Here is a 27,291-nt window from a genome sequence, read left to right as displayed (position 1 = left end):
GGTTTAACGCGACTAGGGGTTTCACAATTTTGTGGCTGCATCATGTTGTCATCTCTAAATCACTGCGAAGCCTTCGTTCCAGTCAAGGATCGCGAGAGCGATATGCTACAGGGATAAGCCACCAAGTTCCCGCATTCCTTTGGGCGAGACTAGATCGTGGGGTTGTTGTGCCTAAAGTGTGGTCGGTGAATTGTTCAGGGATCGCACAACTTATTCTCAATCTGGATAGCGACTCCTCTCAGTACTACGTCGGCCGGCCCGGGCTGCGTAGGCTAAGGACGCCATAGCAAAGTCTCGGGGTGCCGGGAGAGCGACCCGGCCAGCATTGGCTCCTGACATAATCACCCGTAGTCCCGTGTGGCAAACACAAGCGAACATCATGTGGCCGCACGGGCAGCCGCGGATACCGGCAGGAGCCAGTGCCATGTTCATGTTCAGGCCCGAGTTGGTGTTTTGTTGATTCCTATTGCGACTTTCACCGCGATCTCAGTTCCCTCGCCTTCACCACCCTATCTTGTAAAGCGGACCAGGCCCCCTTCCTGCGAGCTGGCCGTATCTCACCTCGGGCAGCAATGTCTCAAACGCGGCTCCAACATGAAAACGGCGCCCGACTAGGCCAAACCCGTTACGTCCGCGCAGAACACCTACAGTAGCTCCAGAACAATGGCTGACACGCCGCTAACTGATCGCCAACCTCGTAGCTTATTTCATGATCACTTCTGAGACAACCAACGCCAAAAGAGATAAGATCTTCGAGCGAAGCAAGAAACGACGCGGCCGGACAGTTGCGGAGTCTAAGAGCACAGGTCCCTTGATCGACCTGTAGATTCATCTTCGGATGCATAGTTTGCTCCTTGGCGCCAAAGGAGGATATCCGAGTGGGTAGAATAATTGTCAACGGCTTTTCGTCTAAGTCAACCAGGCTTGGTATAGGACACGTGATGGAACACGTGACCACTGTGTATATAGACAGATACACACCAAAACCCCTGGGGAGGGTTCAACCTTGAAGATATCACTTGGCTCAGACCTAGCTTTCACTTTTGTTGTTTGGTCTTTTCTGCTCTGTTTGCCTGGTTTACATTGGTCCTTCATTCGCGATATCTCACGACACCTACCGGGTCGATCCCGACCCCTCGACAGTCTTACCCCTTCTGCCAGAACCGGAACGGCTGCCAGAAAGACTGTGACAGTAATAAGGGGATGTATTTTATGAAAGGTCTGAGAAACAGGTCTCAAAGTCTAGGTACCTTGACACACATCCCCGGAGGTCTGAGTTGATTACCTAACTTACACTCTGACAGCATTACTTCGGGGTCCGTAAACGACGAAACTATGACTGCGTCCGTGCATTCGGGATTTGTGGCTCGCGGCACGGGCCGTTAGGACACAGTCGGCAATCCTCGGGTCACCGACTGGACTTCCTCTTGCAGATGTCAAGTTTCCTATAATACGCTTTGAAAGCCAAAGTGGTTGAATAATCTAAAAGAGTTCCATAGTCGATATCTAGTTAAAGAAACGGGGGGAAAGAAAAAACTACCTTCAACATCACGCAGCCAGCGATTCACACAATGGAGATTTTAGAGAGTCTGGATACGACGCATCGCCTCTTCGGCCTTGTGGCTGGAACCATTGCAATCGTGCTATACGCACTTTATCGATACTTCCTCCCTAAGCCCATTGCTGGAATCCCATACAACTCATCAGCACTTCAATCTATGCTTGGCGACATTCCAGCGATGACCAAAGAATCCAACGGCAATCTCATGCATTGGATGGCCAGTCAGGCTCAGCGCCATTCCAGCCCCATCATTCAACTTTTTATAACGCCTTTTGGGAAACCCTCGCTCGTTGTCAGCGACTTTCGCGAAGCCCAAGATATCCTCATGCGCCGCAAGGAGTTCGACCGCTCCGACTGGTCAATCGCTATGTTGGGTGGCGATGCCCCAAACTTCCACATTAACCTAAAAATGGGGGCTGAGTGGAAGAACCACCGACGGCTTCTGCAAGATTTGATGACACCCCGCTTCCTTCGCGGCGTTGCGGCACCAAATATCTATACGAGCGTAAGCCGTCTTGTGGACTTGTGGAATGCAAAGGCCGATATCGCGGACAAGCGACCCTTCTCCGCCGAAAACGACGTTTTTTTCACTGCACTGGATGCCGTTTTGGATTTTGGTTTCGGTAACGGTTGCCCTCATCGTGCACTTCTTCCGCAACTCGAATTGCTCCAGGCGAAAGACGGGCAGGTGGAGCAGCATGCTTACAGCCCGGCAGGCGGGGCCATTCCGATTGACTTTCCTGTCACCAGACCTCACGAGTCCCTCGAAGCCATTTTGGCGGCCAGTGACCTCATCCAGGAGGTTAGCGAGTCGGGCTTCACAAAACTTGCGTGGTGGTGGAAGCAACTCCAGCCACGGGAAAGGAAACTCCGCGCTATTCGACATCAGTTTTTCAGAGAGCAGGTCAGCCATGCCATGGAAAAAATTCACATGTCTGACGAGGAGAACGAATCCTGGGTCAAGTCTGCTACTGAGCTAATCCTTCAGCGGGAGCGCATATTTGCCAAAAAGGAAGGCCGTGATCCGCTATACTGGTCACCAGTCACGAGGGATGAGGTGTGTTCCTTGCCCGTTTTCCCCCAAGCCACACACTGACGGTCCCAGATATTGGGCTTTATCGTGGCTGGCCACGATACTACTAGTACCACTTTTTGCTGGGGTGTAAAGCTTCTGGCCGACTCCCAACACTCACAAACCAGGCTCCGACAGGACTTGTGGGCCGCCCACGCCGAGGCCCGCGCTGAGAAGCGCAACCCCACGCACGATGAAATAACCAAGGCCAGGATTCCGTACCTCGACGCTGTCATCGAAGAGATTTTGCGACTTGCCCACACCGCCCCAGTTTTGGAGCGACAATGCAGTCAAGACACAGAGATCCTCGGTCACCACATTCCAAAAGATACAGTGGTATTTTTTCCGGGCTTAGGCCCTAGTTTTACCGCGCCGCCATTCCAGATTGACGATAAGCTGCGCAGTGAGACGTCCCAAATGGCGGCCAAAGACCGGGGCATCCGGGCTTGGCCCGTGGACGACATAGAAGTCTTCCGGCCGGACAGGTGGCTGGCGCGGGATAATGAGACCGGCGCGGAAGATTACGACTCTACTGCTGGGCCGATAATCGCGTTCGGGCTGGGAAATAGGGGCTGCTACGGGCGCAAGCTGGCGTATTTGAATTTGAGGCTGATGGTGAGCTTGGTCGTCTGGAACTTCGAGTTGCTGCCTTGTCCTGAGGAACTGTCAACTTACGAACCCATCGAGGCCATTACATCTAAGCCGAAGCAATGTTACGTTAGATTGTCTAAGGTGGATATCTAACTGATAGAGAAACACTGTTAATAGTTGGCAGCATAAGAGGGCGAGTTTACGCATTGATCTGTAACGTTACCCCAATTAATTCCTTGCTTTTCTTTCTTTTCTCGCCACGCAAACAAGATGAAAAGCATGTTTCCGTAGAATTCAAGCCACGACCAGCATATGGACATGTTGTACAGATCAAAGGCGAAACAATTAGCCGGAAAGCGGCGATTACAGGGCGGCCTTTAAAACATGGGCCATGCCACTTCTCCAGAAGAAAAATGAGAAGCTCTTTGTCTCTCTAGCGAGTCACTTCAATATTCATGTTACTGGAGGCTTTTAAAAGAGATAATGCTCTTAGTTTTGTCCTTTATATTTGCCCTTGGATGATGAACGGAATATTTGTTGCAACACACTCAACCATGAGTTGTATTTTCTAAAGCTGCAGTAGGTAAACGATTTGTGCTTAAATTCGAGATTCATGGTTCGAAGGCGACAGTAATGTTGCACTATTGCAGAAGCAGTATCACTTCGCTTTACACCCTGAAAGCTTCGGAATAGCGTTTGGACCGGACGTAAATGGTACCAGTTGGCCTTCGCAATCAGCCGACTGAGCCATACCGACAACCCTGTTGTCATAATCGAAGCTAAGATATGCTGCTTGCATGAACGGTTCTGCACATACTGTTAGTATCATAAGGGTATACTTTTATTCGCAATACCAAAATAACTCACGTCCAAGACGAAGCTGTCCCTTCCAAGTAGTTAAAACACCAACAAAACAATTTTCGCCTGAATCGTCTGTAATATCTGTGATAATGTTCTTATATGGCACCTTGACTGTAGCTTCACCAAAATGAAAGTCCCAGGTACCCGTGTCATTAACCTTGGAGCATGGGACAAAATAGGCGTCGTTTCCATCATTCACAGCACCAAGGTCCCTAAAGAGGGGGTCGACAAAAGAGTGGCGGAGTCGGAAGAATTGGTTACCACTATCTATAGTTAAGACGTCGTCTCCCTCGGGAATGTCGTACTCGTATGTCGTTCCGTTAGGAGCGGTTTGGCCTAATTTTGAGAGAACAACAGACGGCCTAATAACATATTCGTTAGTGTACATCAAACCATGCGCATTTATTTTAGCACTGACCCAAAGGTTCCAAGCTCGTCCTTTACTAGCGGCCGCTTAATGAGGTCCCCTTCAAATCGGCCAGTATGGGCACCGCCAAACGTCAGAGCACCTGTCGTTATATCAGTATGATTAGACTTTGAGACTGGAAATTAACTCCTTGCCCTCCGTTGATTCAAAAGGGCGTAGATCAACACTGAATGCGCGACCAGGAATTGAATCCTGGGCGGCAAGACTGTCAAGCACTGTATTGTATGGCGTACCAGGCTCGTATCCATGGTTAAGATCCGGTCCGAGGCCCACTGATACACCGACTGATGGCTCATCCAAAACACCAAAGGTTTGGCTGCAAATTTTGGTGTTGGCGATCTCAAATTTGTCCTTATAGAGTTCGAAATACATTGTGTCGTTACTGGGCGGATACGTCGTAGGGTCTCCGTACGTGGCTACGTCTCGCCCTTGGGGACCTGACAGCGTCTTACTCTCGTTCAAATGGAACACTGTGGTGCCAGTCCCTGTTTCCGTTAGCAGCAGACACATAGGTTGCGATACATCTCTCCACCCACAGATTTTCGAGTCGGCCGTCATCAACTGTGCAGTCAAAGCCTGAGGAGGTTTTCCGATTTTGATTTCAACACTATAATAATAATTATCGCCTCCCATTTCGTGGGTCAACTTTTGGAACTTAGGTCCGGGATTGGATCGTTTCACGGTGTCAGGGTGTTGTCGAGCTATAAGTGGTAAGTTGATGAGGGCGTAAGCCGGCTGGCCTATGTAGGCGAGCGCAGCTAAGAGTAGAATTATGGATGCTCGTGTCATTTTGAACGAAAAGAAACGGGTAAGAGTGAGTAGGTATTAGATTATGCGTGTTAGCAGATGCGGGTAGTTGATTTCAAATTGTTGAAGCGCAATGAGCTGGTTGGAATACCTGTGAGGCGAGATACATATATATTCCTCTTGCGTAGGAGACTTCAACCTGAAGGGTCCTCTAAGACACTATAATTGATATTGGTGTATTTAACTTTGTACAAAACCGCTCAATCTAATGTTGGTTAGATTACCACTAAAGATCAATATCTAGCCACTATCGGTAACCAGCCCTAGGATTAAACCTAGTTGCCTGTATAGCTGTTAGAGGTTGTTTTCTAGAAGATAAAGAGAGCTACGGCCCCTTAGTAGAACCATGACAAAGTGAATACGAGGAGACAATTAAACAAGTAATGAGCACGCAGATAGACGACGAAAGGGGCCCTCCTAATCACATATACATGCATTGATATCTTTAATTTAGGCTTAAGCTAATGATTCGGTAGCAGTGGAGCAATTATTGTTTCTAATCTCGCGTTTCAGTCTGCCTCTAGTTCGTCGTAACCGTGATAGGCATGTAGAGCGGCTAGCGGGCTTTGTTTTGGGTACGAGAGGCAACCATTATCAATATCCTGTTTTGTTACGAAGTACACAGCAAGTTATCCTGGGCCAGGGCCTATCATCCATGTAGCGTCAAAGAATGAGAAACTCTTAGTGAGGTGAAACCCGCAATTTATTCGACAATCGCATCCTGTTGGACGCTGGCCCACCACTCCGTAATACCATAGTACGTCTGGTCACTTACGCGCCGACAGGGATCGTGAGCTTGGAATTTCTCATTATTAACCTCTTGAGTAAGAATTTATATTTTTATTCGCTCACAACAGCGCTGGACTAGGGCCTCCCTGGTGAACGCTCTCAGCAACTCTGGCGAGGTGGACGACGCGACGTTGGGGTCAATCTTCCCACCTTCAACGCGCACTCGCCCATTAAGCAGAGTGTCTTCATAGAATTTGGGGTTTTTATTCCGGCTTAGGTGATCAAAGAATCCATAAATCATAACGTCTAGGCTGCAACATATATTTATTCTGTACTAGTATGCGCCTTATCCGCCTCTATTTATGGAAAAACTTCACGAGGAACACCGCACCGAACTCACAAAATCTGACTTCTATTAAAGAGGAGGCAGGTTAACCAGGGTGGGGAGAATCCCTCAAGCATAAAAATCACTTTTTGATCAATGAACCCTAGGTGTATTGCATCGAATCGACATTGATTAGCTAACGAACACAAAGACGTAGTTGTAGTCTTTTTCAAAGTGGATCCTCTCCACTGCGAGCTTCGGTCCCCGCGGACAGACAGATCGCGGCTGCGCGAGTCAGCCCCGATTATATTCTTGACCACACTGTTGGTCCCCTGTGTTGAGGAAGACGTCTTTTACTGATTTCCGGCTACTTGCGCGATCTAATGCTTGATACCCTACAACTTTTCTCAGCTCGGTCAAGAGGATAGAAGTGGCCAGAGAGTAGCGACTCATAATTGATTAAGAAACAGGCATGAAAAGAAATCAGGCCTTCTAATTTGAACTAGGAATGTTCAGTGGAGTGTAGACATTTCGTTTGGCACGCCTCGGGCGCAGGCTGCACTATTATTCATGTATCACGCTTTGCGTTGGCATTTACATCCCGCTTGATCGTCCCAAAAAGTAATCACTTTTCCTTCCTCGAGTCACGGACACTAGCTACACTACTCAATGGGTCTTGCAATTACCCTTCCTCCAATCGTTATCTCTAATCCAGTTCGATTAGCGATAATATTTTACTGATTACCACAAACTTTAATCATAGCTCTGCAATTCTCAGTAATTCTTTTATTATTGGTGCTTCTTCTAGTTTTTCCTTTTCATCACTGCCTTGTGGTGGGGTTTTTCAAGCGGAGAGGTTGTGTTATTTGCGCTCTATCTCTCTATCTTAGTGGCCACCTAGTCAATATTGACTACTTCTGATACGCACTAAACCAAATCACAACGAGCCTTTAGATAACCGTAGCGGTGAATGTGCCAAATTGGTTGAAGCACGTAGCGGCAACACCAGGGGTGCCACTGTGGCCGCAAAGGTAGTTCGGGTTTTCGGTCGAAATGTTGGCAGTATAGGTCTTTTGCACGTAATCGTTGTAAACATAAGGCGCCCAGTTCTGAATGGTGACCAGGCCGCTAGGAAACCCGACAGTAGCAGTTACACCCGCGGCGCAAGAAGTGTTGGCGGAAACACCAGTGTCAAGGTCACTGACAGTGTACGTTAGCACGCAAGCGGTCTAGTCCATAGAAAGCAACAACTTACTAGTAGGTAGAGCACTTGTAGGTAGTGCCATCGGTGTAAGCAAAATCGAAAGCGAATGTGAGGTTGTTCGGATTGAAGGGCTCCGGTTGGGCATGGATGTTAGCGAACCATTCCGTCCAAGTGGCCCGAGATTCCACCGAAGGGGCGGCGGCAGCTACGGCAGCGAGAGAGGCGAGAACGGCAAACTTCATCTTGTACTGTGAGAAGAGGAAGAAAGGCTGAGCTTAATAGGTAAGAATGCAATATGGTTCCGAAATCACCCTTTGGATACTTAGTATGGAAGCTTTTATATTTTTTTAAATCTCGCCTTCTCTCGGTCATAGACCGCTCATATGTCCCAATTGGACTAAGCGTTGAAAGAGGAGTACCTCCTTAGCAATGCAACAATATTAAAAATACGAGGCTGTCCACAAACCGATCACTAGCTAGAGCATTCGAACACGAGGTGGGCTCTTTGGTGTTACTATGACCGTCGTCATTAGACGCTTCAAACTCTGATATTGCAGTTACGGGCAGGATCAACATATCATGGATATATCCTTCCGGTGAGAAGCCGTTCTGGCAGTCATTTTGGATGAGACAGAACGTGGGCGGTTATGTGCAGTCCAAACAGCATGGCGGCGTCGTACAGCAACTCAAACGGACGCTTTAGGCAACAATTGAGGAGAATATAGCAGGAAGAACCACAAAACAGCAAGTAAGAATAAGTAAAGGTAATCAAATATAATCATACTCGACCTTTTTCCTGTTGTGGGTCACTGTGGTACATTGGCTACGTGTTACAAGCCAGGTTGGCATCATTACGTGTGTAAGAATATTTGTGCCGGTTCTTTCAGCCCACAAAACAACCGGATGACCAGAGCAGAGTAGCTGTAATCTGGTCCCCAACGTGTCATATGGCCCACAGCGCTCCCAGGCACAAATAGAGGGACAATTGGGGCAATCAACAGAAGTTAGTAACTTGGCCAATAACGTCACAATAGAGACCCTCCGAATCAACAATTGACAGTCTGACTCGTAGTTTACGGACCAATTTTATCAAAGTGGGGAGCATATACACCAGCAGACGGGCCAAAGCAGGGACATGAGGCTGCAATTGTCAAAGCGGTAATAATGTGGTTGTGCTGGGTGGTTGCTTTTGTTGTAGTTAGCTGACCATTCGCCCTTCCTATGCAGCGTAGTTCGGCTGTGAGGTGTCAGACGCATATGGCATAAGAAATGGCTCATTGTCTGGCCAAAGACGTCCCGTCCATGCTCCTACGTTCCAGACTTCTGTGCATATTTTGGTCCACCTGCTGGATGAAAACCCTATTGGTAATTTCATCTTGGGGATCTGATCGCATGGTTTATGGGGTCACAAGAGGCAGGAGGACCCTGAAGTAGGAAAACCTTCCGCTATTGCCGCCTTGGAGTGCTTGCTTATCCACAGCCGAAGCCCAACTCGCCACGTCTCCTGCATTCACCCCATCCATCATCTTCAGCACGTTCCTCCTCATCTCCGTGGCGGCGTCATTACGATCGTCTTCCGATCAGTCATGCAAACCATTCACTGGACCCCGGCTGGACCTGAACTGGATATCAATGTACGGACCACATGTGGCGGTCATGTGCCTTTCCAGCGGTAGGGGACGTCTGTTTGCACATTCGGCCAGCATCCAACCTCGCATTTGGCGCAATTACGGTCAGAGAAAAAGACCGTCGTTATTGCAGTAATTTCGCAAATGAAGTGGCTAGGAAATATCTGTCCACCACTCTTCGAGTGGCTAGAGACATGTGGATCGACGCGTGACACCTTCGGCCACTTTACGTGGCAGTGGCAGCCCAAGCCGCTGCCGCCACCAACAAATAAACGGCATAACTCTTCGTGAACTCCCAACGTCATGGTCCCTCTTCACCTCGGGTGGCTCGTTTATCAAGCTTTACCCGAACCAGAAACGGATAACGACCGAAGAGCTAGCGTCGTCAAGGTTGTTAGCCCTGAGAAGCTGAGAAGCTGAGAAGCAAGACAACGCGAACAGCCTCTGCCTATCCCTTCTGTCCTTCCGAGACGTCGGGGTCTATCCTCTGTCGAGGTCGGCGAGTTCAAATGCTGCATTCTGCCATCAGCATCGACTCGACCCTGACAACAAGCGGTAAATCGAATACCAATCTCAGCTACAACCCGAGAAGAGCTTTGCAGCCGTCATGCGGTCCAATGTACTTCTCCAACTTGCCAATATCGAGATGTTTCCTTTTATCTTCCTAGCGATCAAGGCAAGGGTTCCCCAGGCAGCTGAAAACCCTATCCAGACACAGACAATATACCAGCTGCCAGTCACCAAATCCACAGGTTCACCGATCAAGAGACGCGACAGCATCCCAATCTGTATCACCACCAAGGCTAAATTCCTTGGCTATGTCCTCCGATTGGACGACGAGGTTTCTCGTTGTTAGCTTCGTATTTGCAACCTCGACCACGGCCTTGGCTTTGTCCGCTTTATCCGCCCCTGCTTCGATGGCCTCGTCCGCTCTCTGGTCAGGTGGCTGTTTGGGATGAGTTGATTACAATCGGTCTATGGAGCAACATTGTGTCGCAGTGGGTCCCGCCCATGTTTATTGCCTAGCTCCAAAAGCACCGTGAATTGAGGGACACCTAGGGAGGAGAAGCGCATCGATGGCGACGAAGGGCCTAGAACACCCCTCGCAAGGTTTCCTTTGGTGAACCTTAACCTCCCTTATGTCCACTGGATGGAGAGCTTGCGTGGTGATCATCCAGATTGGATCTTGGAGTTCCCATCGACGATGTCCTGGACTATGTCCTTGCAATGACAAACAAGCCAACGTACGCTTGCTCCCTCTTCTCTCTTGTCCACATTCCAGTACAGTTCACCGACAAAGCACTTATCCTGCCTCTTTTAGTGTACGCCAACATCATGCTTTTCTGTTCCCCTTCCGGTCCGTCCGCCGGGCTGAAGCCAGACGACGAGCGACACATGCAACAAGGTCGGACCGATTTCCAACGCACTGAACATGACGGTGGTTGGCCAACTCGGTGGGGACTCATTGCATAAACCCGCGGCCGCTCAGCGAACAACGGACCCATACACAGATGATTGGGACACAATCACGGAGATGATGATGGCTCGTGCTACAGATGGTCTGAAGCGGAGGTGGTGGGCTCGGTGTAAAAAGTACTATAGGTAGACCTAATTGCTTACACCGTTTGCTTGGGCACCCATGAGTCGGGCATGAGTTATCACACCAGCATCAACGTCCTTTGCTATGCATGTTGGTCTGAATGAACCACACGGTGTTCCTACCAGCTGAGGAAATTTTGTCTCAATCCAGTGAGCAGGTCGATCCCCAACGCTCTGGCTTCGACGACAAGAAAATGCTGGAATGCAAAGACCCACTGAAGGACAGAGAGATACTATTCTGTCCACTCGGGCCGCCCGACCAAGAGGCGCTCTCAGGTGTGTTGGCAGAATATCGTGTAGATTGAGAGCCGGAAAATAATGCTGAGGCATGGCTGACTGAGCATCTCCTCGTGTCTCATCATAGAGGTCTCACCCGTCCTATTCCTGGAAGGACTTACGGCAAGGGCTGGATGTTGATAGTGGGTAATGGAGATGCTGGTCGGAGACGGATTCTCTAGATCATAGATGCGTATGTATCGCCGGGTGTTCCTCTAGAGGCAGGAACGTGCTTGGCACGCAACCACGTGGCTACCTTAGGATAAGAGAGTGAGTGAGGCAGGAGCGAGACGTTCATCAATTTCAACGGCCAAGCCGATGTTTGCTTATCTAATAGTTGCCTACATAATCAGACAAGCATCCTTGGCAAAGCTCCCATCAACAAGGGAACATCAATGACATCACATCGCGACATCTTTCTCCAAACCATGGGCTCCATTACACCAACCCGTGAGAGGCAAATGCACAGTCTTGTGCCCGATGGCAGATGCCACCTGAGTCATAGTCTCATTATTAGCGGTTACAGAGAGAACGAATAATTCCTAAACTTTTATACAACTTTTCTCGAATACCCAGATGAAGACGAAATGACATTTATCTCCTGCAGTTTCACCAAGCCGTCCCTCGAGGTAGTCCTTGAGCGTTCCGTTGGGCATATCTTCCAAGGTCAAGGTGCATTCATCTGGGTCCCAGGCCTTCTTTTCACTAAACAAAGATGCCCACCAAGACGATCGTATATCTCGGCTTCTGTAGCGATTTCGCGGTGTCGCTGGTGGGCGCGGTCGCCGCCGGGCCAGGCTGTCTTGACGATGGTACCATTGGATAAACGCTCAACATAGGATGTTAAGCCGATCGCCACAAACTCGCCCTTCTGGTTCAAAGATGGGATTTCATCGTCGTGATCATTTTGCTTATGGAAAGCCGAGTTGGGGTTTGGAGAGTTGTCGAACATTGTAAGGCGCAGACTTCAGTGATGGTTGAGCGTTTACAGTAGCTCAGGTGGAAGAAGGAGGTTAAAAGAGATTATGCGGGTTTGATGCCTATAGGAGCACGTTTTGGTTGGAGGCGGTGAAGCAACATTACCAGAAGAAAGCGTTCGTGGGGGGAATTCAGGCGCGGTACCTGTAGGTACTAGGGCCGGTCTGCCCCACACGACACTTGCATGTGTTACACCTACGCCTTGTTCAGATAAGAGTGCAGTGAAGTGTTTGCATGGAATTGTCTGTAGAAGGGGACAGACTAGCGCCGGTTAATAGCCGTTGCGATTTCGCTGCAACAGGTATCCAAGACCTCGTTAACAAGAGCCCACAATGAGATCAGCGACAAAGATATTAGGGGTCATTGGTATGTATTGGTGTGTGTATGCTTAAGAATCTCGTTGGATGAGAAAACGATTCGCCTAACAACTATTGAATCAGGAATTTCATCGCTGACTATAACCTTCGTCTCGGTGCTAGGAAGTGCCGGTTGTGTTACACGTTGCGGGATAACCTGTATACGAGGTCCTGGTGGTTATGTTGGTGCACATCCTGCACCGTCAATTTGTCATTAGCTACCAGCAACGACCAGTGAGACTTGCTTAATAGGTATCAAATGAGGTTCTCAGCGAAGCGCCCACCATGCTCTTGATCACAATGTTTCTGTTGTATGGCAAGTGTGTTTGGTGAAATAAAGTCTTGGGCTCACACCTAGGCAATGTACTCTACAAAGGCCATGGGACCACCCGGCACACTGATCACTGGATCTGAATAGTTGCACTATACACACATAATTATCCCCCTAAGCCCAACGCGTGTTCCGACAGTTTCATCGTTGCCATGTCCGAAAGTAAGTAGACCTAGTACACAATGCACTGACTCGATATTAATCACAGCCCCTGCTCCTCTACTTCAGCGGTGGTGCAGGAATCATCCAGTGATTCAGGGGTGGTTTGATATTAGATTCGATTCTGTGGCCCAAATCCGTGTTGCATCTACGTGCTGGCCCTCTTCGGCATGTGGGACTTCCGGAAAACAAAAATCTACACTACACCGCTGTCCCATTACGCACTACGGAAAGGCTATCACGTGGACCGCAACTTGGATTGTGCCCGAGGCGGACAAGACGAACGAGTTCTTCCGAGCTGCAGCAAAACCCGTGCCACCTTGGCTTAATCTTCCGGAACGGAGTGGCGGGTGTACTCGAAGTTGTTATTGTGATGTTAGATGACGAGATTTAGTACCAACGGGGTAACTATGAAGTCGCGTTGAAAAGCTTGATATCAATCGGCAGTCGCCGTATGCTACCTTAACCTCAAGTCACCATACACAGCGGGTTTCTCAGGTCTTTTCAATGCCTTTGGGCACAGGTGTTCCGATGTTGCGTGGTCGCAGCAAGGCAGTCTATGGGACCTCAGCGTCAGCCCCCTTTTTGCCGCGAAATCACGGTGCACGGATGCAAACTGGGAAAGGCTCCGTTGGTTCATCAATCCTGTGATTCAAAAGGAATCCCAAGGCGCCGGACGACATTATTTCGGGTCACGATTCGTGATGCGGGATTGAGGAGGCATTCTGAGCGGTGGAAGGGATGGGACGTTGCCATTGTTTTAGGAAGTCCAAACTATCAGAAATCGTTAGTTAAAAGTAAAATCCAAGGGTCGAGTAAGGTGCTTACAAAAGGGGAAACTGTCGAGGCGGAGTTTCTTTCTTGAACTCTACTATACGTTAGCCTTGGATGAGCGCGAAGGTTTATGCTGATCACAGTCGGAAAGCATTTTACTAATTCCGAAGGGTTGCCAGCTAAATGGCAAAAACTGTGTAAGAGAAGTTCGTGAGTAGTGTTGTTTAACCTATGCTGATCTCAGCAAAGGGAATTGGAGGGATGCACATTCTTCCCACCAAGCTGGAGCTACTGTCAAAACTCCGGTCCAGGCTATTCTTCCCGATCCCGGCTCATAGCTTGGGAAACAGAATAAGGCCTCGCGAAATATTGTAGGTGAATCAGACTGGTCAAGCGCTGTCTCACTAATTTACGGGTAGAAATTGACACCCTCCCTGACCGGAAATAGACAAGCCAGAGGCGACACGCGTCGAGTGACGACTTTGAGCACTCCTCAAGGTCTCGACCTCGGTGTGGATTAGACTGATCAAGAGCCAATAGTAAAACTTCAGATTGATTGACTGCATCCAGATAGGCCCGTTCGTCATCACCGAAATTTAGGGATCCTGGCCGAAGGGTGGTTCTGTCGGTGACCCCGGCCTACCACCAACGATTCATGTTTGTTTAGTTTGCCAAGTGACGTTGACACAAGATGAACCCACCTGAATAAAGTTGCACGTCACCTAAAACTTCCCGACACTCTCTTTGATGACCGGAGAAATTCTGCTTTATTGCGGCAGCGATAAGATTGTACTGGACTCAAATGACATGACAACAGCCGAAAATACAATTCTCGCTGATTGAACCCTTTATTTGTCAAACCTTTGCATCGGGTCTGGTTTATACATCGATACGGCGCTGATAAAAGGCTCGATAAATTCCGATCCGCGAGTTCTCCGCCCCTATCCAAAGTCCTCCCACCGGCTGGCGTCCTAGAAGGGGACAGGGCCTCTCCGCTAAGCCCGCCGCCCACCCTCCTCGGAGGGTCATGGTAATCGGAATTCAGTCCAATGTCATTGAAGTTTGGGCAACGCGCAGCGGCGCCACCCGCCAAGTGGAGAATGCCTCGTCATCTAAAGCCCCTGGAAAGAAGCTTTTGCCAACATCGGTAACCCCACAATGTACGGGATGTGGGAGGCAGATAGAATTCATCCCGAGAACATCCACACCGGATCGACCCCGGGTTCCGCTTTTAGTCGTCTACTTTGCCGTGTCAAGCTTCTCTACCACTTGGCGCATGCTGTGAGGCTGAGTTAAGGACGACCACATAGGGACGCATTGACTTAACCATGCGCCCGGCGGGGAATGAAGTCGTGTATGTGAGGCTCAGAACCCCTGCGTACCATAACAACCACGGATAGTGGATGACCTTTTACGTAGCGCTGGTTGGTCGGATGTTCAGACAAAAGCCCATGACATTGGACGGAATGGTCGAAAATAGTATTGCGGAACGGGGATGACGAGGATTCTCCATGTAGGGGGTTCGGACGACAGCGATAGCCCCTCTGTTTTCCACATCCCGCCGGGTTACACGCGAGGGCGAGGATGAAAATGATGGTTTTTTGGATTGTATAAAGACTTCTCTCGAAGCCGGATGTTCAATTCTCGAAATTATCACCAGCAGCAACCGCCGCAGCAACATTCGCTTCGACATCTCCAAAAAACACAATCGCTTTCTAACATTCGCTCCAACTTGTCTCATCAAACACTCACAATGGTTCGCCTTTCCGCCCTTTCGGCCGCCGGCCTTGCGTTTGCAGGCTACGTCTCCGCCCACCCCGGCGAGCACCACAGCCACGACCACATGAAGCGCAACATCCAGCTCCGTGACAACGTTGCCGCCATCGGCCAGCGCTCTCTGAACAGCTGCTCCAACACCGCTGGTGCCCAGGCAATGAAGAAGCGCGCCGTTGAGCGCCGTGCTCAGAAGGTCAATGAGATCCGCCAGAAGAAGGGACTCAAGGCTCGTAAGTTTCTCTCCTGTTCCGTTACCGCAGCCACTCACTAACAGCTCCATAGCTGCCAGGAAGTACCGCCGTGATGCTGATGCCCTCACCTCCTGGGAGGCCGTCAATCACAACATGACCGGCTCCAGCTCCAACGGCATCTTCACTTCCCTTGAAGACGTCTTCAGCGCCAACACCTCTTGCGTCTTGGCCCCCGAGATCACCGACGGCCCCTACTACATCGTTGGCGAGTACATGCGCTCCAATGTCATCGAGTCTAAGTGGTGCGACGGTGTCCCCGTGTTCCTCGAGGTCCAATACGTCGACGTCGCCACCTGCGACCCCATCCCCGCCGTCGCCGTTGACATCTGGAACTGCAACGCCACTGGTATTTACAGCGGCATCTCCACCAACGGAAACTACGCCGCCGATGGCATGAACAGCACCTTCCTCCGTGGCATCCAGCTCACCGACCACGACGGTGTTGCCCAGTTCGAGACCATCTTCCCCGGTCACTACGATGGCCGTGCCACCCACACTCACTTGCTGTCGCACACCAACGCGACCCTGATGCCCAACGGCACCATTTCTGTCTGGGTATGTTTGTTCTTAACCTTGGGTTTACCATGATCAAAATCACTAACGGCACAACAGGATGCTCCCGTCAGCCACATCGGCCAAGTTTTCTGGCCCGAGTCCATCCGCTCCGCTGTTGAGGAGCTCTACCCCTACAACACCAACACCCAGGCCGTCACTAGCAACGCCGACGACATGTGGTCCATCCTCCAGGCCGACGCTTCCTACGACCCCTTCCCCCAGTTTGTCTACCTCAGCGACGACCTCCAGGACGGTCTCTTCGCCTGGATCCAGATCGGTGTCAACGCTTCTGCCGACTACACTGACGACGACTACTACAACATCGCCGGCTACATTGACGAGGACGGTGGTCACTCTACTGGCGCTACTGTTGGCGGCGGCGGTGGTGGCGGCGCTCCCGGCGGCGGCAACGGCACCATGTCTGGTACCCCCCCCTCTGGCACCGGTGCTCCCCCTTCGTAAGAGGCGTATTTGAGTTGCGGACCCGATGTACGGGGCGGCGCTTGTCGCCGACGGTCGACATTCCTTATTGCGTGATAGAATCTCAAGATACCTTTAGCCGCATTGAAATTAAAAGCTCGGTGGAAGCGCACAAATATCATTTATCATTCTGACTACCAGTTCATTCGGTTCCTTTGAGTCGTTGTCTTGTTATAAAAAAATATGAACTCAGACTGTTTTGGTGGCAGCTTGGGCCAGGTTAACAAGAATAACGAAACCAAACTTTGAATGGCGAACCAAAACGTCGAGAATATGCGACAACTTCAAAGTGGCGTTTGTCGCCACTCACTGCCCACTCATTGCCCAGCAGAGCAGTGGCAATAAGAAAATGAAAGAGGGGCGCGCATTGTTCAAGAAGTGTCCTGTCACAACTCATCTGCATACATAGACAATTGAACAATGACAACTTCGCATTTATTAACATCCAGTGTAAAGCCTGCGGCAGGGTCAGTGCGCATGTAGAAACCAGTGGCATAATACTCAATACACATGCACACGAGCCAACTACGTAATCAATTATGGAGGAAAGATGACGGCGCTACCTTGAGAGTCGGAAATCCCCTCCCCTTCCCCCCGATGTGACCGCATAATTAACGTAAAGAGAACAGACAGAATTGACTTTTTTTCCCGCCGGGCTCCAGAAGCACCCTGTCCACACCTATGACTTCACCCTTGTCTGAACCACGTGCCAGTGCCAAGCCGGACGATTCCAAAAGTGGAAGCTCCATGATTCTCGTCCCACGGCGTCCACCAATTGCCTTGTCTGGTTCCTGCACGCGTTTCACCTCCGTTCTTCACCGGGCGAAGTAACGCTCAGAGTTCCATTACCGCATCCTCCACGCGAATTTGCCCTGCAGCTACAGAGAAGGTGATTCGGTAAACCGCTATGGTCTAGCTTTCTTGTCATGCACAGTTAGAGTGGCTGGATCTGTATTGCAATCCCGGCCTTGCAGCGTGGGGCTACGATTCTCGCGGGCCGCCGCGCGAGCATGAGACGACATGATAAATGGCCTTCCTGCTCCTCCTCGTCCTGTGGCGGACCGCCACATTGGTAGTCTTACCATGTCAAGCTGCTTTTTTTCGACTTGACATGACCGCCATGGGTATCAAGCATCTTACTTTTGCCGCGGCGCTCGTCGCGGTCGCGGTCCACCCCTGGCTGGCAACCGCTGCCTCCCCGCTTGAGCTCGAGCTCAATGTGACCGCCCTGACTGGTGGCGAACTCGAGTCGGATTGGACTGATGTCTATTACTCCAAGGAGAAGCCGCTACTGCTAGGAAATGATGGCGGAGCGGCCACTGGAGGATTCCATGCATGGGACCTGAACAGCGACTCGCCTCTGGCGGAGGTCAAGACATTGACCACCGGCCGAACAAAGATTGTCACGACCGTCTATAATGTGACCGGAAAAGACCTTGCCGTCACCATTGCCATGCCGGACTCGATAATTCGTGTCTTCGAGCTCCCGTCCTTCACCGAAATCGAATCTGCTCAGACTACAGTGCTCGGAGATTGGTCTGCCCTTTGCTCGTGGCGCAGCAAGAGCCTCAACGATTACGTTTATCTTTTCGGCAAAGGCCAGATCGTTCAATATCTCGTTCGTCAGGGCAAGACCTCTATCGAGCTTGTGGAGGTGTGTTACTAGCTCATATCGGTTTCCCAATTTGGTATGTTGTGCTGACTGCGTTAGGTCCAAACATTCGCGGCTCCCACCGAATTTTCCGGCTGTGCCGCCTTGCAATCCCAGGCAAAAATGATCATTACGGCAGATGATGACAAAGATGTCTACGTCTTCGACCTCACCGAGTCTACCACAGCACCCGAAGTCACCAAGATAGGCGAGGCGGCGGAGGATGTGACCGGTATTGCGGTTTATGCCTCCAACTCGACTGGCATAGACTACTTGTTTGTGGCTCAGGAAAGCAGCATTGCCGTTTACGAGTATCCGTTCGAGATCATTGGTAACGTTAAGCTGACTGGTCTTGACGACATCGAAGTCCAAGGCCTTAGTATCTACCAAGGATCCACATCCAAGTATCCCAGCGGCGCACTCGGCTTCGCCATTGAGGCGGACGACGTTGCCGGTTTTGGTCTCATATCTTTGGATGGTGCTCTCAAGGAGCTCGGAGTTTCCGTCAACACTGCCTACGACCCTCGAAACTTGAGTGGCTGCCGCACCCACTCGAACATCTGCAGCGCCTGCTCTGGTAACGGTTTCTGCCAAAAGAACGCAAATGGATGCAGTTGCTTCGCTGGCTTTACCGGTGACTCTTGCGACGCTTTCCAGTGTACCGACAATTGCTCAGGGCATGGCCAGTGTGTTGGACCTAACCAGTGCAAGTGCGAGAGCGGATGGGGCGGACTTCACTGCTCATTCCTCTTGGTTGAACCTTCCTTCGAGACGGATCAGAATGGAGGAGATGGAGATGATCCCGCCATCTGGATCTCGCCCGAGTCTACCGAAAAATCTCGCATCATCACCACCACCAAATCCACCGTTGGTGCCGGTTTGGGTGTTTTCGACCTCACTGGCAAGTTGCTGCAGACGATCGGCGCTGCTGAGCCCAACAATGTCGACATGATCTACAACTTCCAGGCGGGTGACCGAAAGATTGACCTCGCCTTCGCTGCTTGTCGTGGGGATGATACTCTTTGGTAAGGCACTAATTCTTGAACCTGTTGTACCATCAATTAATTCAGTTCCAGTCTTTTCGAAATGACCTCAAACGGAACACTCAAGGACATCCCCGGTGGTATCCAGCCCGTTGTATCAGATTATAGCGTCTACGGCTCGTGTGTCTATAAGTCCCCCAAAACAGGCAAGCAGTACCTCTTTGTCAACGAAAAGTCGGCGAGATATCTGCAATACGAATTGACCTCGACATCCAACGGCACTCTGGAAACCACTCTTGTACGCGACTTTACCGGTGGCTCGGGCGGACAAGTTGAGGGATGCGTTACCGACGAGGAGAACGGATGGATTTTCCTCGGTGAAGAACCCTCTGCTCTCTGGCGATACGGCGCCGAGCCCGACTCGAAAGAGGAAGGCGTGCGTGTTGCGTATGTTGGCGATGGCCATACATATGCTGATGTTGAAGGCGTCACGCTCGTCTACGGGGTAAAGCCTGACCAAGGCTACATCTTCATCTCCACCCAGGGTGTCAGCGGCTACAATGTGTACAAACGGGCAGCTCCCCATGAGTACGTAACGACCTTTACTATCGCAAAGTCGTCAGACGGCCAAATCGACGCGGTCTCCAACACCGACGGTATTACTGCGGTTGGAACCCATCTGGGCAAGGACTTCCCTCATGGTCTTTTCGTCACCCACGACGATGCCAACCAGCTGCCTGACGGTAGCACCAGCACGGAGGCAAGCTTCAAGTTGGTCAGCTTGGAGAAGATTCTCGGCGCTGATGTGCTCAAGTCGCTGAATCTTCTGGACGATGTCGATGCTAATTGGGATCCGAGAAAGTAGCAACTTTCACGTCTACTCCCAGCAATTTATTGGCTAGACTCAGAAAGTGTATAAACAAGAACTAGGAAATGATTATTGTAACTTTACATGAGTTTCATGGTGGCTCCTACGCTGTCATTTCAATGTCTTTGTATGTTTTCGGTTGAGCGCATAACTATATATTTAGCAGGGACTCAGCTTGTTTTGGGCTAGAAGCCAGCACCCGAATCTCTACAGTACAAGACCATAATGTGTATCTCTGTAGTCGATGAACAAGTGAATAGACATGAATGAATGAAGGAATAGTACTCAGAAAGATGGGACACATCTGGTTAATTTCGCATCCCTACATATATACGGATTTACTTATGAGAAGTCCTGGAATATTTCCGCTCGCGAGTGTTCCAACTCCCTCCTTCAATCTGTGCTATTGCCTATGTTTATAAAACCATACCCCACCGAACGGCCTTCTTACGCATCATGGAGATGACGCCCAGGGGTAAGAACCGCTCATCGACGAGCCTCCGTCCATCGAACCTTTCTTTCACCTCCTTGTCATATATCTGTACCAACCATCTGATTTCGGAGAACATTGTTCCCTCCTCAATGCCCAAATCGTTCAAAAAGTCCACCACTTCGAAGTTAGCCGGCTGCCTCTTCTGAGTAGGCGTGGCCTGCAGGTCTTTGTATGCATCCCTGAGTTTCTCACTCGTCACCTCCCGGCTTGCGGCCCACTCCTCGAAGCTGAAGAAGGTTTCCGCTTCCATAGAGTTGAGAACCTCGCCAGCGTCAAAGCGGCCGAGTTTGAAGGTTGCGCGCTCTTCGCGCTCCTCGATGCTACTTATAGAGTAAAATTCCTTCTTCTTGAGTTCATACTCTTCACGCTCGTCTTTGAAGCACCGTTCCATTATCTCGGTTGGCGAGTAGCCCTCCTTGCAGAGGTCATCTTGTATCAGCAGAAATGGAATGAATGGATTCCGCAGCCCAAGACCACCCAGCTGGTCCGGGAAGAAAATGAAGGCATCCGAGATATCCGACACTCCAAAACGAGCCTCAAGCTTAGACTTGAGGTAATGGACAACATTGTGTTTGTTATCCACCGAGCCGGACGTTGAATCCCCGTCATCACTCTTACACCAAGGCTCGAAGATGTCGCGTTGCATTTTCCGGTACGTCTCAAGAATGCTCTCAACGTGCTCCTTTCCGAAGCAAAACGCCGGTTCGCCGAATGTGTGGCTGAAAAAACGGCCGATGCAGCTGTTCCAAGTCCGCACCCATTCCAGTACGCTGCGGGATTCTGCCAGTTGTTTTCGTAGCTGCGAGATATGATCTGCCACGCTCTCCTGCTTGATGACCCATTTGCCGCTCTTTGGGTCCAGGACGAGGTGTCCAACATTGACTGCTCCTTCCGGGAACTGTGCTGCGAGGATCTTGTCCCTCGGCACCCCTTCGTCAGTCAGGTACACAGACCCGGTCTTGTTGGTGTTGAACTCCAGGCCCATTACTTGGGCGAAACGCTGCATGACAGACCACGCTTTTGCGGTGTGCGACGGATCGCCAGCAATCCATAGATCATCGTGCAGCCTGTACAGCTGCAGCCCCGTCTCCTGGTTTACGACGAAGTCCATCGCGAACAGAATGAGCTCCCCGATGAGCTTCTCTGGTGCCCTGGCCAATGGCACGCCACGACGTCTGGTCCGCGGCCCGCTTGCGGATGGGGAATCCGATGATGGGCTCAGGTTCAGTGGCGCCTCAAGAACTTTTCGGTAGAACGAGATGACGTTCTCAGGGAACCCAAAGAAGCGCATAACAGCAAAGATCGACGTGTGCGACAGGCTAGCTCCAAACCATTTGAGGTCTGACTGTATCACAGCAGCCTTGCCATGCAGCGCCTGCTGCACCATGACTTCGGTAGCAAGCGTGCGGAGGAGGAATTGCTTGATGTTAGTATTTGTTGTGTTCCGCTTCTTTTTGATTGGCGTGCCCCAATCATCTTCTGAGGCTCCTTTAGAATCATCGTCTTTTCGTGATTCCCCCTCCTCGGTGTATATCCCGTTGTTTAGTGTGCTGATGCTGCTGGGTAATGCGGCGGCGAAGAAATGCTCAATGTAGTCCTCCTTGCGAAGGGCTGCGACCGTGCCTGAGAGATCGGTGCGGATGGGAGCATTCAAAGAAGCTCCTCTCTTCCGTGTCTTGGCCCCAAATCTGGCCCCTCCTCTGATGCCTCCTCTGGCACCTCCTCTGCCCCGGAAAGAGCTGCCGTACCCAGAATAGCTCTCTGAGAGCAATTCATCAAGATAGTAGGCGCGCCGCTGGGCGTCTCTTTCGGTCAACGATGGTCCGGCGTGCCATCTCCAGACCTGCCTATTCCCCGAGAGAGAGACAAGATCAGTCAAGCCCTTTTTTAAATCGACACAAGAACGGACACCGATGTAGTGAATAAAGATTGCTTGCAGCACATCCTCATCCATCCAGATACGGTATTTTCCATTAAGCTGTTGGCGCGGGAGAACGGGCACGCCATCCTCGCCTGCGTCCCATTCCCAGGTCTCAAAATCGGCAAACCGTGTGTTTAGGACGTCGGCGATTTCTCTGAGGACCACATCGTTCTCTTCAAACTCCCTGAGAACGGCTTGCTTCTCATCGCTGAGTAGATCTTTCTCGAGGCCATTGATGCACTGCTTTAGCGTGGTCTCATTGAAAGGCTTTGTCATTTCCAGCATGGATTCGCTCGACAGTCGGACATGGTCCTGCAGGTTCTTCAGCGCTGTTCTTTTCTCATCGGTGTCGAAAAAGCCGCTCAGATATTCGTTGATCTCCTTCTCATCCGTCTCCAGAGGCGTGAACACGACTTTCTCGAACTGGTCGCAAAGGTTCTGGAGACGCTCCTTCTGTCGATCAATGACTTCAAACGAAGAGTCTTCCTCCGATGATGCGGCAACGCTGGCGTCTTCCATTGGATCTCCAGGATCCATCCATTCTGTCACAAGCCTCGAGTACAGATGAGCCATGCTAAGCTTGCGGCTTTCTACCTCAAGCTTGGACCGTAGAAAGTCTTCGCAAGACTGCAGCATGTGGGCCGGCACCGACGCATCGTAACGTGACTGTGCCAGTAAATTGACGATGTTGTTGATACTTTTTTCGTTTTCGTTGTCGTCTTTGGTGCGGTACAGTTCTTTGACGCCGCGGAGTAAGCAGCTTATTCGCTCTCCCTGGTCGATATGTTCCTCGACATCCTCAAGGATCTTGTTCTTGCGGGTTTCGTACTGCGCTCGCTGTTTCTCAAGTTCACGAATTTTTGTCACCGTGATCGATTGGAGAGTCTTGGAGAGAATGGATGTTGAAGATGACATTATGTGGCCGGTTGGATGGGTGAGAGAAGAGAGACAGGGAGAAGGTGAGGTGATGAGCATGGGTTTTTCTTCTGACCCATGCTGAAGGCCAGAATGAGTCTATTTTGTACTTTTTGTCAAGTTGGCTTATACGCCCTATTGTCATTTCTGAAATTACCAGATCAAAGTTGGTTTCATAGTGTCTTCGCTTGTCTGTGCAGCCAAGAAGACCAAAGAGGGGTAGAAGAAGTCCTAGGAAGTAGAAAGAAGCTGCTGCCTGGCCTACGCCCTAGGATCTCATCCTCCCAACCACCCTGTCTCTTACAACCAGAAGACATCTTTAAGAATGTATTGGAAGCCACTAGAAATATATTTTCGAGCTATATCTGGCTCAAACGAATTTTCCGAGTTGGTAGCAATTGGGCCACCAAAGGGAGTCACAAGACACCAGACATTGTATCAATCCTCCGGGTGCAAACTCACGAAAAATACTGTACAGTTCAGTAATCAACTCCATACATTTATTTTTTGGACTCCAGAGATTCAATTCATCTGTTGATTATTTCTTGAAAGAAGCTGCGATCGATAAGTGAAGCTGAGTTGGCCGAGAGGTGAGCAAGGAAATCTAAACTGAAAAGCATCGAGCGAGATTGACTTGTGATGTATGCATAGTCCCTTCTGTTGAACCTTTCTTCAGTTGTCAATGGTCTACGTCAACTAATCGCAACCTAAGGTATGTTAGGTTAGTGTAGATTTCCCCCATCAGGTTGCGGAAACCATACCCTTACAATTAACTGTGGGTACTTGTGAGGCAAGCCAGCCGCCGAAGGTACCCCTAGGTCATCGAGAAAACACCAACAATTTCGATAAACCTTAATGATCTGAAAGAAGTCTAAGTTGACGTCTGCTTTTACTTATCATCATTGAACTTCTGTGCTTTCTGAACTTTGCATGCGTTCTTATGTTGGTTTGCACTGCCCACACCAATGTCGTTGTTACCAATGAACACACAAGCTTCACCGACAGGCTTGTAGGCAGAGAATGTGATGGGTTTCGACGGAAGGAATTATCAACACCGCCCGCCTATATGCACAATGCTCCAAGTTCAGACAAAGCAAGTACTGATAAAGGAAATTTGCAACCCATTTTTCTCAGGACTTAGTCTCGGTTTTCTGGCAGTGCGCCCGCATGAGCAGCTTTTGGAGAGAATCAAAATTTGCTGCCGAACGTAATCGGCCGAAGCATCGTCAGATCCGGCCCCGGTTTTAAGCCAGATTGGGGAAAATTATCCAGATGATATGGTGTGATCCCATTTTAGGCATTGGGGCCAGCAAATCCTGGGATTCGCCCAGTGGCAACTCATCGCGCGCGGTAGATCAGTGGGTGGGCTGCCTAATACGGCGCGGTCCCCGGGGGGAGGGTTCCGTCCCTTGATGATCCTTCCCGGTAACCAGCCAAGGCCTGCATAGCAAACCGAGTCATGAAGGCTGTTTGGGACTTGCTGTTGCCAGTTTTTTTCAGAAAATATTATGCAGATATTTCCTAGCTCTGCTGTGCAGTCTGCTTCAATGTTTTATCCTCCATTGAGTTCAAGTATCTCAATTCAGGCTCTATTGGTGGTGTTGCAAAGTATCGTGTGTCCAAATCAGATCTACTGCAGGTGCTGCGGAAGGATGCGGGTACGGTCGGGGGTCCCGATCATGGTAGGTTGCATTGCAGTCCTGCTACTACGAACAGGGAAGTCGGTGGATTAAATACAAGGCCATCAGCTCATCTTATTCAGTCAGTCGAGAGCGAAAAAAAACCAGGGCAACCTATTACCCACAACCCATCAAAAAGGGGGGGCGCTCAGCAACGCCATTCTTGCTTAAGTGAGCGCAAGAGAGGTGGCTCGGAGGCAATTTGCTGATGCCGCCTACGATTTCTGATTTAGACCCTGCCTGCATACCGGTCCCAATTCACACCCCTTTCATCACTTAAACTTTCTCTTGTTGCGTTAGCGCATTGGTCGCATGGCCATCGTCCCGTCCCTATTCCCTTGGAGCAGCTATTAACCAAACTTTCACCTGCCGGCAAACCGTTGTTTGCAAAGGGGAGCTCAGGCGAGCCGACGGACAATGGCGTCAATTGTTAACGACAGTCCCAAGGGACAGGACAAGGACACCGTCCAGGGGTCCGCAGCGGGCGCCTCCGTTGCGGCAGCCGACAATGGGAGCAGCAGTAACGACACCCCTCCAACATCCTCCCAAACATCGCCAACCGCTGAGAAGTCAACCACCCCTGCCGCGCCTCCGAATGGCGGTTTGCAGGCGTGGCTCCACATACTTGGGTCTTTTTTCCTGTACTTCAACACGTGGGGTGAGTATCATATACGTGTGCGGCGATGTCACCATCATGAGCCGCTGCAAGGCTCAACAATCAGGAAGCCCGGGAGCTAACCATTGAATATGCAGGGCTGATCTCCAGCTTTGGCGCCTTCCAGGCCTACTATCAGTCTGACCTCCTAAGCAGCAACACGCCCTTCCAGATATCAACGATAGGTTCTCTGCAGAACTTCCTCATGGTTTTTCTGGGGTTCATCATCGGACCTATCTATGATCTCGGATACTCTCGATACCTGCTTATCGTCGGGTCAATCCTCGTGTTGGTCGGGCTGATCTTGCAAGCCTTTTGTCAAAACTTGTGGCAGTTCCTCCTCGTGCAGGGCCTCCTCGTTGGCATTGGAACTGGCTGTCTCTCTACGTTGGGCGTTGCGCTGCCGTCGCAGTGGTTCTCTACCAGACTGGCGCTCGCCAATGGCATCGCAGCCAACGGTAGTGGTGTAGGCGGGTAAGCAATTTGTTATATCCTATTCAGAGATTCGCGGAGTCTAACTGAGGTGTCGCAGTCTTGTCCTGCCGGCATTATTTCGAGCATTACAACCCAAGATCGGTTTCCGATGGACGGTGCTCATCTTTGCGCTGATATCCCTAGTCACACTCGCCATCAGCAACCTCGTCATCAAGACATCGAAGCTGAAGATCCCTTTGAAGCGACGGCCATTGGTTGATAAGTCCGTTTTCCACGACACACCATTCCTCCTCTTCCTCGGCGCCTGCTGTCTGCTCTTCTTGGGTATGTATACGCCATATGTCTACGTGCAGAGCTATGCCCTCGAAAACCACATGGCAAGCGAGGATGTCGCATTGTACCTACTCTCCATGCTCAACGGCGCATCGATCGTTGGTCGCATCATTCCCAACTTTTTCGCGCCTTACATCGGCATCATGAACATGATTGCTGGCGCCGTCTTCGTCATGTCGATCTCCGCCTTCTGTTTCGCCGCGACCAACAGCCAGGCCTCCTTGATCGCGGTCACAGTAGTATACGGCTTCTTCAGCGGCACGTTCTTCGCTCTGCAGCCGACGACGTTTGTCAAGCTTACAGCGGACAAGAGTTACATGGGTACGAGGTTTGGCATGGCTTTCACGGTGATGTCGGTGGCCCTGCTCTTTGGCTCGCCAATTGCGGGTGCGCTGTCAAGGTCCCACGGTTACTTGAGTGGTTGGATTTGGTCGGGCTGTTGCCTCGCTGCCAGTGGGATGACGATTTGCGTCGCGCGTGGCTTCTCCGGCGGCTGGAAGCCGACCAAGGTTGTATGAGGAGTTAATTAGATCTTAATATGCTATAGTCTTTTCGTTTCGCGTTGCGTCCGTCTCCAGTTCAACCGACATTGCATGGGTAGATAAGTAGACCTGGTCT

The 27,291-nt window shown here is 50.5% G+C and overlaps 6 protein-coding genes across 6 annotated transcripts; 4 read left to right on the top strand and 2 right to left on the bottom strand.

Moving 5' to 3' along the window:
- Nucleotides 1–1,571: 1,571 nt before the first annotated feature.
- EsH8_VI_000233 (uncharacterized protein) lies at nucleotides 1,572–3,377 on the top strand (the record flags this gene model as incomplete). The annotated part of the gene is made up of 2 exons (XM_083271486.1): nucleotides 1,572–2,618; nucleotides 2,667–3,377. The coding sequence occupies 2 exons, from the start codon at nucleotides 1,572–1,574 to the stop codon at nucleotides 3,375–3,377; spliced, it is 1,758 nt and encodes a 585-aa protein (XP_083126660.1).
- A 505-nt stretch (nucleotides 3,378–3,882) lies between these two features.
- EsH8_VI_000232 (aspartic peptidase domain-containing protein) lies at nucleotides 3,883–4,884 on the bottom strand (the record flags this gene model as incomplete). Its single annotated transcript, XM_083271485.1, has 4 exons — nucleotides 3,883–4,031; nucleotides 4,092–4,447; nucleotides 4,504–4,594; nucleotides 4,746–4,884. 4 exons carry the CDS (start codon nucleotides 4,882–4,884, stop codon nucleotides 3,883–3,885), a joined length of 735 nt encoding a protein of 244 aa, XP_083126659.1.
- A 2,439-nt stretch (nucleotides 4,885–7,323) lies between these two features.
- Nucleotides 7,324–7,819, bottom strand: EsH8_VI_000231 (uncharacterized protein; the record flags this gene model as incomplete). The annotated part of the gene is made up of 2 exons (XM_083271484.1): nucleotides 7,324–7,573; nucleotides 7,629–7,819. 2 exons carry the CDS (start codon nucleotides 7,817–7,819, stop codon nucleotides 7,324–7,326), a joined length of 441 nt encoding a protein of 146 aa, XP_083126658.1.
- Nucleotides 7,820–15,431: 7,612 nt separating this feature from the next.
- Nucleotides 15,432–16,722, top strand: EsH8_VI_000230 (Intradiol ring-cleavage dioxygenase; the record flags this gene model as incomplete). Its single annotated transcript, XM_083271483.1, has 3 exons — nucleotides 15,432–15,684; nucleotides 15,737–16,260; nucleotides 16,318–16,722. 3 exons carry the CDS (start codon nucleotides 15,432–15,434, stop codon nucleotides 16,720–16,722), a joined length of 1,182 nt encoding a protein of 393 aa, XP_083126657.1.
- A 1,138-nt stretch (nucleotides 16,723–17,860) lies between these two features.
- On the top strand, nucleotides 17,861–20,239 carry EsH8_VI_000229 (uncharacterized protein; the record flags this gene model as incomplete). Its single annotated transcript, XM_083271482.1, has 3 exons — nucleotides 17,861–18,394; nucleotides 18,452–19,416; nucleotides 19,468–20,239. The coding sequence occupies 3 exons, from the start codon at nucleotides 17,861–17,863 to the stop codon at nucleotides 20,237–20,239; spliced, it is 2,271 nt and encodes a 756-aa protein (XP_083126656.1).
- Nucleotides 20,240–25,667: 5,428 nt separating this feature from the next.
- Nucleotides 25,668–27,191, top strand: EsH8_VI_000228 (uncharacterized protein; the record flags this gene model as incomplete). The annotated part of the gene is made up of 3 exons (XM_083271481.1): nucleotides 25,668–25,908; nucleotides 26,004–26,379; nucleotides 26,438–27,191. 3 exons carry the CDS (start codon nucleotides 25,668–25,670, stop codon nucleotides 27,189–27,191), a joined length of 1,371 nt encoding a protein of 456 aa, XP_083126655.1.
- Nucleotides 27,192–27,291: the final 100 nt, after the last annotated feature.

The sequence above is a fragment of the Colletotrichum jinshuiense genome, chromosome 6, assembly GCF_051148585.1.
Source record: "Colletotrichum jinshuiense chromosome 6, complete sequence".
NCBI classification, from domain to species: Eukaryota; Fungi; Ascomycota; class Sordariomycetes; order Glomerellales; family Glomerellaceae; genus Colletotrichum; species Colletotrichum jinshuiense.
This window is presented reverse-complemented; position numbering and strand designations above follow the sequence as displayed.